Here is a 12,707-nt window from a genome sequence, read left to right as displayed (position 1 = left end):
AGCTAAAAAACTCACTACTTTCCGTTATATTTTACTTACTATTGTTACAAATAACATCTACGATGACTATTACTGAAAGGTTAGCAAAAAATATTTTTCTTGATTTCCCCCCTTTCACAGTTTCCACTGTACACATAGTCAAATTTGTTTATTTGTGTAAATCTTTCAGACAGCAACAGGGGAAAGGAAAATTTTAAAAAGAAAATGTGAATTTAAAACCATAAGCCATTAGCAGGTGTAATACCTGAAACCACTTTTCACTTTTTTCTAAATAACTCGATTTCAAATCACCTGTCCCTTTAAAGAAATAAAATATCCCATATGTAACTTTGTTTTTCATAATTTATGCCTGAGGGCGTAATCCTATGAACTTTAACTTTTAAGACGAGTTTTAAAGTAATATCTGCCATGTTGTGATACATTAAACATATTGACTTAGTGCTAAGCGAGGTTTCCATATAGGAAATCAGTATTAGGGTCTGATCTTTCAAACCTTTAGTCATACAAAGAATCATATTGAACCCACTGAATTACATGCATGAACAAGGATTGCTCACTTCAGCAAGGATTTGTACAATTGGGCCCAAATGATTATTTATTGAACATTGTTAAAGCATACAGGAAAACACAGTCCCTGCCCCAAAGAGCTTCCAGTTGAATACACATAGAGAACATTCCAAGCACACACTATACTTGAGGATCAATGACTGTGAATATCTTTTTTTTTATGTGGATTCATACTACTGACTACACTGAATTGTTCTCATTGACAGGCTTGGTGGATGTGTGCTTTAGGGAGGGATTTGAATTACAACTATAGTCATTTGGTACATGAGGATAGGAAGGGAGTTGCAAGAAGGAGTGGCATGGAAGAGGCATAGAAATGAATGGGAAGGTAAGGTACATATGAGCTATTTAAGGTGGGTGGCTTGGGAGAAGCATAGCAGTTTGAGAAAATGAAGGCTGAAATGTAGGCAGTGAAGGTGTTGTACAGAGTTTCGAAAGTGCAAGGGAGAAATTTTAATTTTATGTAAAAGATGATGATGAGAAACCAGCACATAGATTTGAGGAGGGTAGCTACATGATGACAACAATGGGAGGGGCAGATGATTTTGGCAGTAACATTTTGTCTGCTATCAAATGGTGTTTAGTGTTAATGTATCTAATTAAAATCAATTTAAGAACTAGTCATTCAGACAGGAGACAAATGACTTTTACACATGGCACACTGGAGGAATTCTCTCCTGTTTATTAAGCCTTTATTGTTAGGGACGCTTCACTTGTCTCATTCAGTGTTAATCATTGTTATCGCTGAAGAAAAATGCTACTCTGTATATTGTACATGGGTCCCAAGGGATTTCATTGTCAGGCATCAGTAAAGCCTTTATCGAGGGAAACCAATTTACATGTTGGGGTTTTTTTATATATATATAGTACTGTACTAATGAAAATGTGGCTGGTAATTTACAGGATTGGAGGGTCACTTTTTGTTCCTTTTGGTTTATCCTAAATAGTTTTCCCTAGAACATTAGATCCCTTTTTCTGCTCTATAAGAAGTATATAGTTTTAAACCTCCCTCTCCTGGAGATCCACTGAAATTACAGTCAATCATACTGTGAAAACACACTGGCAGTAGTTTGTTGCCCTCTTTATTATTATTATTATTTCCTTATATTTAGAAACAAATTACCAGATTATAAATAGATGCACAATATATAGATGGTGCACAATAAATAAGCTGTCAGTGCATCTGACAGTTGGAAATATCACATGATCTAGTAGCAGGGTAAACAATGTGCTGGATATAGTGAGGAACTATATTTTAGCAAGAGCGTGTCTTTGAATATATGCATCTTTGTACTGCATGCACAAAATAATTATATAAATAAAGATTTTTAAGGCGTCTTCTCCACCACTGTGATGTAATTTGAGCATTGTTCTTGATATATCCCAATGCCTCAATAGAATTATATTTAATATTTGTTCATTTTTCTGTATAATACACCTATTTTACTTTTCATAATTCCTGTAAATGTCAAGTTTTAGAATAAAATATTAATCCATATTCTTTTGTTAAATCAGTGCAATTGTATTTAAACCAAACCAAGATATCATCAGTACAAAGGCAAGGTAGGACTTGGCACAATCTTTTTCTTTCCTTTAGAAAAAGGTAAAATACTTGTTAAAGGTTGACATCCTTAATACTGAAAATTGCAGTCCTCTTTAATATACAGAAAGGTAAAATGCAGGCAAAAGCTGTGTAGCTTCACTATAGCACCCTGCCAAATTTGCCTTAGCCCCTTCCTGAAGGAACTTTATATAGGTAAATAGTTTACCAATTCAGTTTTTGGATTCTCTGCTGGAACTGCCAACAAGAGGGCTAATTAATGCCAACCATGGTGGTAGTTTTTGTGATGCATATACTTGTTTACTTGGAAATGGAAAGCACCATTGAACCCAGGCCAGTAAATAACTATCAGATGCTAAATTGTGATCACTAACAGTATATACTGAATATGAACCACTGACCTACCTGTGAAAAGTCCCATCTCCTGTAACCAGTTGTCTAAGCAGTTAAGTAATTCCCTTAGTACTACTTTAATTTTTAAGCTTGTGCCTTGTCTTTGTCACTTGGTATTAACATGTGCACAATTTATTTAAAACAATTGTTTAACTTGGAATAAACTGATTGTATTGTGTCATACATTTAGGACCAAATCCTGGTTCCATTGAAGCCAATGAGGCCTGGATTCGGCCTTTTTTGATTGACTCATAGGGTTTGATCCAAAGCTCGGTGAAGTTAATGGGAGTTTTTCCACTGACTTCAATCAGCTACGGATGAGTCCCATAGTAGTCAACTTTCACAGCCATTCTGTTAGTCTCCCATCTCATCTCACAGTGCTAAGGAAAAATAGAAAATAACGTACTCTTCTTCTTGGAGACTGAAGAATTTTTTCAGAGACTGTCTCACCTTGAGTTCAGTTTCTTGATATTTCTTAATTAGAATCCAATAATTAACAGATTGCCAGTGGATAATTATCACAGCTGCTAGACAAATGCCTAGATGTGTTTCAAGCTGTCAGAAACCAGCCTGTTCATAAAGCAGTTATTTTAATTATATATTATAATTTGTAATACATAGTTGTTGATCTGCTTCTTTATGTATTACTCCTTAATAGAGCTTTAGATTAGGAAGTAACTTTGCACGTATAAGGATGCAGAAGCCAGAATCTCAATGTAACTTTAACATGTAATATATATGGATGGTTTAATTCTTTATTTTCCCCTAAAAAATAATAAAACTGAATTAATCTTAATATTTTGGTAAATGCATTGAGTTCCATGCATTAATCATGACCTGTTCATAGCATTTACCAGCCATAAGTACATTATACATAGTTAATGTCTCAGATTTTTAACTTTTAAAAATACCAATATGTCCATATTGTATTTTCCACTTTCTCCCATTCTTTTATTCATTCCCTTTAAAAAAAAAATCTTTAATCATACAAAACTTTATAGGAGTTCCTGCTCTGTAAGGTGATATTGTTTTATACTAACTTTTATATTACCTACCACCGTTGGGTAATAGAGTACTTAACGGGTCTGTTAGCTTGTCTATAGCATATTAATATGCACCCTACTTACCTAACTCAGCTCATTTATTAATAGCTTATTTTCTACAAACTACCTCGTGTTGGAGGAGCAGGGGGCATAAATAAGTTTAAGGGAATGATAGAGCCGTACATACATTCAACTCTATTTTCTGATTCTATTTGGCAATAGCTTTTATGTTTCTGAATAGTGAGAAACCATATTCCCACTGTGACGCTGGGGATACAAAAACATTGGGTTATTTTCATCCACAGTTTGTATTTATATGCTACTTTTAATAAAGATTGTTTAATCAGAATCAAACAAGCTGTATATCTATACATTGAGCTTTTGGTAAAATACAGAAAAACATGGGGATTTTTATTCCTTACTCACAAGAATCCATATGGTTATTTTCATGTTTTTTCTTCCAAAGTAAACCTGCTATTTACTTCCTTTTAAAATTGACTGTGCTGAATAATCAGAACTATTTTTTTAATCTATTAAGAATTGACTAAAGGGGGTGAAAACTGCATCTTGGGAAAACTGACATTTTTACCTTCTTTTCCAGTTTGTTTTTAGGTCTTCATGATGCTATGTTCTATTTGATCTGTCTGGTTCCACTTTGCATTGCAGTTATACAGATTCTGACGTGGACTCCCTTCTCCATACAGAACAGTCATATGACAGGCATACATTGAATCTTCAACACTTAGTCCATACAGGAAGGATCTAGATTTTGTGTTGAATTGTGCACAGTAGAATTAATACATTTAAAATGTGAAAAAGCAGAATTGTACTTAATGGACTATTAGACCAAATGCAGTCTGAGCCATTAAATTAAATCAGTCATCTATGGTGGCTATAAAACATATCATAAAGCATTCCCAGCCTTAACACAAAGCCTATACGTAGCCTTTTCTAGTTCAGTTACCATACATATGGCAATTGTAGGAATGCTGGCAATCTCCAGGGGACTCCTCTGAGCATACTGAGGAAGTGTCTTTACTCACTCCATTGCTAAAGAGATAAAGGCATGCCTGTTGTGTATAGATATTACTGGATTTTGAGGGGAGTTAGCATGGTGCAATGGATATGGCACCAGACTGGAAACCTAGTTCCCAGCACTACCACTGATGTGCTGTGTGACCTTGAAGGAAGTCACAGCAATGCTCTGTGCCTCAGTTTCCCCACTTGTAAAATGGGAACAAAGATACTTATCCATCTTTGTAAAGTAATTTGAGATCTACAGATGAAAAGCACAGTATAAGAGCTAAATATTATTTAGTGAATGCATGTGTAGTTGAGGAAACTGAGGACTTAAGTTAAAGTTCAAGAAATCAGAGATATAATGAAGTCTTAAGTTATGGTTACATTTTTTGAGTCATGTCAGAGAAACAGTTCTATTTACTTGTGTTTTACATGCTAATATCAACATGTTTCCAAAGTCTTCTATATTTATATATCAAAAGAATCCTAACAAAAAATGTTATCCATGGACCTGTATTCTTAAATTGTCTTTTATAATACACCATTGTTTATATACATGGATTTTCTGTCTATTGATCATAATCTATTTTAAAAAACAAATTGTATAACTTGCCTTCCAATTGAGAAGGATTAGGGTTCCTGCTGTTTTGTGGACATAGTTTTTGAGGCGAAAACCTGAAGAAATCTAAATGACTTTTACCTGTGATTCGCTGTATACATCTAAGTTTTCTTCTTGGTTACTCCTTCCAGTTTGGTAATAAAGAAGTTATATTACAAATGTTCTTTCCTTATACTCTCTCTGGTAGTATTTTGTCTTTTTTTTCTCATGTGTATTTTCTTTTCTTTTTCTTTCTTCCTTTCTGTTACGGGACAATTCCCACTTCAGCTCCTAAATACCTACAGTATGCCAGAGATAATTAGCTTTCATTAATTTGTCCTTACATAGTATAGAATTGTTAGAACACATTTAGACCATAGGGTTCAAGTGTGGTATGCTATGTGGTACAACAGAAAGGACATTAAGATGTTAAGACCTAAAAAGGGTAGCAAGAATTCATTTAAATGAGCAAACAGAGAGGGACAGTCTTTTATGGAAGGTGTTTGGCAAATATAGCATTTACTTTCCCAGGTGCCTGCTGTAATTTATGAATACTGTATGTTGAGCTGATTAGTGGGATATTTATTGTCTGAATATGTTGGTGTATTTTAATAGGGGGGCTGTTGGGAAAGACAAGCAGGAAGGAAAAGACTTGAGGGTTGTAAAACTACATGTAACTAACCTGGAGCAATTTATTTGGCAGTGTATACATTGCAAGCAGATGTCTGTTCAAAAGCAGCAAAGTTAACTTTATTGTCATTTGGAGTTTTGATTGTGAAGCTGTTTTATTCCTTGAGGGCAGAATAGGCTGAAGTCTTTGTAAATAGCAAAGGGAGAAAAAAATATCTGGTTTAAACAAAAAAAACCCTGCCACTGGCAAATGTCTAAACCTCTCACATCAAAAACTTTCCTTAAAGAGGCTAAACATAAACGATAATGAAGTTAACAAAAAGATTGTTTAGCAATGCTTTTGTTATGGTCTTGTTAGAATTTTATAATGCTAAGCAGCATTGGACTTGATTGGTACTTGGCTAGAAAGCCTCCAGGAAGATCCTAGGATGCAGTGTGAAGTGCTAGTGTTGATTTCAGTGAGTGCTCTTCTTAACAATGAGTCAGGCTTGAACCCAAACATGGTGTTAGGGGGTGCTGGAGAGCCCTTAAAATGAGATCTAAAGTCAAGGTGCAAACTACTGGGGTCATTAAAGTTAGGGCACGTTCTGCAAGATTAAAGGTGTTAGCTCTGGTGCCACAGTCAGAGTTTAGTTTAAGCAGTTAGGTGGGCTCTGTCTAAATTCTCTTGCTGTTTCAATTAGATAGGTATTCTTCACTTTCATTCCTAAAATGCTGTCATCAGTAACATTGTATATAGCACCATAGCTGTGTATGATGGTACTAGGCATGTAAAACAATCCCCGTCCCAAAGAGTTTACAGTCTAAGGCTCTGGACCTGCAAAGATTTATGCTCATACATGTAAGCCAAGAAGATTGTTGCCCCACCACTCCACATAGAGCAGCTTGTGGCCCCATTCCCACAATATTGCCCCACCATTACTTGGAGAAGCAGTGATTGGGGCCTGGCCACCAATATATGAGGCATCTAGTTGGCTGGCAGGAGATCTGCTACCACTTCTCTTTGGGTAGGTTGGGGATTTCCCGATCATCAGATCATTGTTCCCTGAGTTCAGACAGGCTGGGACCCCTACCAGAAGAGGGAGAAATCAGCCTCCACCCACTTAAGCAGAGGACTATGGGTGGGTGGAGGCTGATTCCTCCCTCTTCTGGTAGGGGTCCCAGCCTGTCTGAAGTCAGGGAACAATGATCTGATGATAGGGAAAGCCCCAACCTACCCAAAGAGAAGTGGTAGCAGATCTCCTGCCAGCCACCATCACCCCAGAGAGTTATGAGGGGGTGGCAGCAGCAAGGTCCCATGCCACTGGGGTAATAACAACTTGCTGACCTTAGTAAGATGAAAGGGGCTGCTCTTGCCTTGTAGAGCTCTTATTTCAGGCTATCTGCAAACCTAGTCATACATCACTGCATTGGTTAGGCACGGGCCTCATTTCCATGGGTTTTGTCATGGAAGGCTATGAAGTTATGAAGGCTAGAAACTATTTTTGCACTGAAGCTTAGACTCTGTCACCATATGACTCCAGGAGCCAGGGCCTCAGGTACACATCTACAGTGCTTATGCCTTAATTCAGTCCCTGATGAGTATCGTTAGTTCTATTTTGCAGATGAGGAAACAAGGACCAATGGGGAAAGGACTTGCCAAAGGTGACATAGCAAGACAGAATATAAGCTGGGAACAGAAACTAGGAATTCCAGCTCCCAGTCCTCTGTGCTCTAACCTAATAGGGTCCCACTGTATTCCCAGACCCAGGAATAGAACTTGGGAGTCCTGACTCCCAGATTCCTGTGCTTTAACACACAAGACGCATCCCATAGTTGCAAGTAGAACCCAGGAGTCCTCCCTCCACAGCCTCCCCACTCTAATCACAAGATCATACTCCCATCCCAAGAGCTCTTATTAAAACAAAATCCTACAGGATTCCACAGTAACAACCCACTATAAAAGTATATTTTGAGCCATTACCAAAGGGAGGAGATGATGACAATGCAAATTTGAGGGCCTTAAGCCTGATCTCATATTTAGCAGAGGTGGAATCTTTAATCTGAAGGCCCTTTTTGAAGAGGCCTGTGATGATCAATCCATTTTAAATGTGCCTTTTTCATGGGAATGTTCGCTGCACTTGTTTACTTTAGATTTCTGTATGCAGGAAGAACTTGCATTCCAATAGGGAATGGAAGCAAAATATAACTCCAAATCTCCTCCAAAAATATAAAAAAGTACCACTTCCTCCTTTAATTTTTACCATTGCAACAGCAGCTAGGAATTGCTGCAGATGAGCATCAAGCCCCAAAATTCTGGACCTTAACTGGAGCCACAAGAGGCAGTAAGTACAAGGAGTCTCCTGGATTGATGTTAATCTATTCTGAACCAGTGATTCACTGCATGGTCTTGGGTAAGTCTTGAGTGACGTCTCCGTGCCATAGTCAACACCGAGCAGATGCCTCCTCAAAAAGCAAACACAACATGTCAGTTGAGTTGCCCTGTGGGAACTAGTCAGAAGAACCTTCATCATAACTGCACAACTGAGGCTAACATTCTCTGTTCCATAAGCAATTTGCTAACTCCTGAGAGGTCAGGACTCCTAGATGAGGTTCCTAATGAATTAAAATATGTGAATGTGTTTTGTGGGTGGGGAAGGGAGGCTGGGTGTTAGTGTAACCTCACGCAAATCATGGTGATTGTGTTACTGGTATCGTATTTATATGTTCTTCCATGAGATGCCTTGTACTTAAAGTAAAATGGAGCCTCAGTAGCTTCAAGAGAAACATAGCAAGTTGGCTTCCCTTGCCCTAAACTGGTGGTGAGGCTGCAAGTAAAGCTGTTTAGTAGCTACAGGCCTAGAAGCTGAGGTGGAACTCAGTGTATTTTGGTGTGGGTGAGCTGCAGTGGTGGATGGCTGTGATGAGGGCATGTTGGCTATTAAATGGTAGGGTAAAGCTTAGAGGAATTTCTCCTCTTTTGGAAATTTTCCCTATGTTTCCACAAGCCATACACAGCTTGTTTGGTGCAGGAATGTCATCTTTTCAGGACACAGAGGCCTGGACCCCCTTGCCCAAAGCTCTCAAGAGCCTCTGTGATAGGCCCTTGTGGACCCTATTGTGTGAAGTAACAACAAAGGGTTTTTCCCTGTCTGAGCCCTTCTGGGATGTGATTCACCCAGTGTAGGTGGGGGAGATTTGTAGATGGGGAGATAAAGAAGGTGGGATGCTTTTAAGGTAAAGTGATGGGAAGGGCTATTGGGGTGGGGTCTTCCTCAGAATCTGGGCTCAAACTGTGTTCATCTATGTGGTGCCCTAAATAACATAGCTGCTTCTTCCCAAGGACACAATTTTCCTTGTTCAGCATTAGTCCTGTAGACTATATATTACTCAGGACACTTAGAAACCTTTTCTTGTACTCCTGGCTTTGTACTGGCCTAAATGTACAACATGTACATTCCACATGTACAACCACCTCCTGAAATCCTTGCATCTTTGCATTGGAAGATTTCAGGAGAACTGCTAATGCCGAAAGATAAATGCTGGAAACAGTAGCATCTGAATTAAGTAATTAATATAGCAGACTAGATTCTGAATTTACTTACACAGGTTTTACATAAGTTTCACTACACTGATTTCAGTGGAGTTACTTCAGATTTAAACTGGTGCAACTGAGAGCAAAATCAGGTTCTGTGAGTTTAGCACTATCTGGATGCAGCAGGATCTGCCAAAATCCACTTGCAGAATTAAGCAGTGAGGAAAATATGTGCATATGCTAATTTGGGGATTATATCCCCTAGTGTGGGAAGAACATATCTTTTTCTTTTAGCTGATTAAATACAAATCAAATCAATGCACATTCTCACACTCTGCTCTTTTTTATGACAGGAACTGTAGGTGTGCTCCATTCTCTAGGTTCTGTTATGGCTGCAATTATTTGCAGGTTTATCATTCTGCCTAATTCCTCTTTCACTATAGGAAATAATGTGACTGGAATTCTGAGAGCTGTGTTAATGCTATAAGGTATTGCCCCTTCTTTCAGTTTTAGCTGCAGTGGCTCACACTTCAGAAGGCCCATGCCCCCACAACTAGATAAAATAAAGGTTACTTGCATGATTGAAAGCTGTCTAATTACATTACTTACATATTGTCACTCTTGGTATAGTCCTGAGCTATCCCCTGATGCTCTGATTGCCTGGGTAGAATATTGAAGCACACGGTGGATGAGGTAATATATTTTATTGGACAAACTTCTATGGGAAATACAAAAAAAGTATTATTTTCTAATAGCCTGAAGTAACATCCCAACAAGTGATGGCTTTCTACCAAATCAGAAATGGACAACAATTCAAGGTCGACTAAATAAGACATCATCATTAATGTGAACCTCTTTATAGACAGGTTTCAGAGTAGCAGCCGTGTTAGTCTGTATCCGCAAAAAGAAAAGGATTACTTGTGACACCTTAGAGACGAACAAATTTATTTGAGCATAAGCTTTCAGAGCTACAGCTCATTTCATCGGATGCATGCAGTATTTTCCACTGCATGTATCCGATGAAGTGAGCTGGAGCTCACGAAAGCTTATGCTCAAATAAATTTGTTAGTCTCTAAGGTGCCACAAGTACTCCTTTTCTCTTTATAGACAGATACCTGTTGGCAACACTTGTAGCGAGTACCTTGTCAAGCCAATAAATGTACTGAAATTGTTATAACCTGAAGAACCTCCTAAGGAACCTACTATGACTTCATGATGGCCTTTCCATCCCTCAGTAGGTGGGTGTAGTTTAAGAGAGGCAGGAGAATGGAAACTGAACAAAGCATTCTTTTGGCGGGATGGACCTGATGGTTGCAGGCTCTACGTGAGGCAGGCACTGCTGTGTAAGGACTCTGGCGGAGTTAAAATGCGTAGGTTTTTGGCAATGTGGTCTGGTGACATTCCCTTGGATACCCCTGAAACAACACTGGTGTTAGCTGTGGGATGGTGATTAAATAAACCCATGCTATCAAATAGAAGCAGGGTATACTGAACAGCAGCCATAACTATGACCAGAAAGAGCCAAGAAGGAACAAGCTAGGTTACAGGCATGGGAGAAAGGAACAAAGGGGGCTTGAAGGGAGATAAAACAGGCAGAGCTGGCATGGATAAATAGGAGAGGGGTGATGTGGAAGGGAATGCAGAGCCAGTGAGGGGAGCCATGTGATCAGTGTGATTAGTGAGGAAAATGAGTTTGATAGCAAAATCGGAATAGATTGGAGCAAGGTGGTGTCAAGAAAGCCAAAGACCGACTGGTTACAACAGTCCCTTATTGGTTATGCAGCACTGCTGCATGCTATTAAATATCTGCTGCATTCCCCCCTAGTGGTCCTACTAGGTAAAGTGATTCTGTGTGTAGTTCGTTTATAAAGCTCTTTGGGATCTGTTGGTAAGACATTATATACAGTACAGCTTTCCACCAAGTGTAGCACATTTCATATACACATTGCCCCATAAGTATTTTCAGAAATAAAATTCACAATTCCACAGATTGTATATGTTAAACTATAGAAAAATTGTTGTAAAGGTATGATATGGTTAAATTACAGTGTTCAGTTACAAAACTAATAACTGAGAGAAATAAGAAGCATAGGCAAAAGATTAAAGATACCTTAAGATCAGATTGTAAAATAGCTGATGAGGCAGAGCAGAACAGGAAGGCTGTTCTAGATGGTGGGAGATGCAGAGAAAGCGCTGTCACCAACAGTGGACAAGTTAGGGAAACCAAGAGAGCTGTTGTACAGTTCTAAACATATTTTGTTAAAAGTAAGTTTAGAACCATAAAGCTGGAAGGTCTACGGATTAAGTCTTGAACTCACTGGCATCATAGGTTCAAAAACTTGGCAGGGCTGACTTAACAGTTTTGTAATTCTGAGATAAAGTTCAGGTCCATATTATTATCTGTGACAGGTTTCAGAGTGGTAGCTGCATTAGTCTGTCTCAGCAAAAAGAACGAGGAGTCTCTAAGGTGCCACAAGTACTCGTTCTTTTTATTATCTGCTTTTCGATGCTACTTTAAGAATTGAGTCTGCTCTGTGTAGGCATTAAAGATGTTGATGGCAACAGGGATATGTATGAAAAGATGGAAGGGGATGATGTCTTGCTTTCCTGCTCAAAGGAGGGTGCAGGGCCGTAACTGTGTATGTGGAAAGCTCTATACAACACACTCATGGGTTACCTAGGGAGGTAGTGGACTCTCCATCCTTAGATGTTTAGTTGGGGTTGGTCCAGCTTTGAGCAGGAGGTTGTACTAGGTACCTCCTGAGGTCTCTTGCAACCCTAATCTTCTATGATTCTCATCTCATTTGGGCGAAGTGGGCAATGTGTTGCTTGGGTTGGGGAAGCACCCCTGTGCCTGTGGGGTAGGAGGGACGGATGGGTCTCTGTGAAGGAAGTAGAGGGAGTAGGTTTAAGTGTACAAAAACACATACACACAGCAGCTGCCACCACGCTCCATAACAAGTGATCATGGGGGATATGCCCCCATCTGTCTGTGTGGGGGAGAGAGATGTCACTTTATTTACTTGTTCCCATAATTTAAGACCTAGGGACCACCAAATGAAATTAATGGGTAGCAGGTTTAAAACAAATAAAAGGAAGTTCTTCTTCACTCAGCGCACAGTCAACCTGTGGATCTCCTTGCCTGAGAAGGTTGTGAAGGCTAGGACTATTACATGGTTTAAAAGAGAACTGGATAAATTCATGAAGGTTAAGTCCATTAATGGCTATTAGCCAGGATGGGTAAAGAATGGTGGCCCTAGCCTCTGTTTGTCAGAGGGTGGAGATGGATGTCAGGAGAGAGATCACTTGATCATTACCTGTTAGGTGCATTCCCTCTGAGGCACCTGGCATTGGCCACTGTCGGCGGACAGGATACTGGGC

At 39.0% G+C, this 12,707-nt stretch overlaps 1 protein-coding gene and 1 long non-coding RNA gene across 3 annotated transcripts in view; one reads left to right on the top strand and one right to left on the bottom strand.

Annotated features, from left to right (window-relative positions):
• LOC141994857 (transmembrane protein 180-like) overlaps positions 1-5,342 on the top strand; it is a 22,092-nt gene extending 16,750 nt beyond the window's left edge. The window contains exon 7 of one of the 2 annotated variants that reach the window (XM_074965306.1): positions 4,231-5,342. In XM_074965306.1, coding sequence (XP_074821407.1) covers positions 4,231-4,330 — 100 coding nt within the window. In that variant the 3' untranslated portion in view covers positions 4,331-5,342. Of the gene's footprint in view, positions 1-4,165 lie in introns of both variants that reach the window. The other variant, XM_074965305.1, reaches the window with a different exon arrangement.
• LOC141994859 (uncharacterized) lies at positions 5,213-12,707 on the bottom strand. The gene is made up of 3 exons (XR_012641214.1): positions 12,644-12,707; positions 9,936-10,044; positions 5,213-5,481 (listed from the first exon to the last, which is right to left on the bottom strand). It is a non-coding gene; the product is annotated as an uncharacterized LOC141994859 (long non-coding RNA).

This window comes from Natator depressus, chromosome 10 (assembly GCF_965152275.1).
Source record: "Natator depressus isolate rNatDep1 chromosome 10, rNatDep2.hap1, whole genome shotgun sequence".
Classification (NCBI taxonomy): domain Eukaryota; kingdom Metazoa; phylum Chordata; order Testudines; family Cheloniidae; genus Natator; species Natator depressus.
The sequence above is the reverse complement of the archived record's forward strand: the minus strand, read 5'-3'. Positions and strand labels throughout refer to the sequence as shown.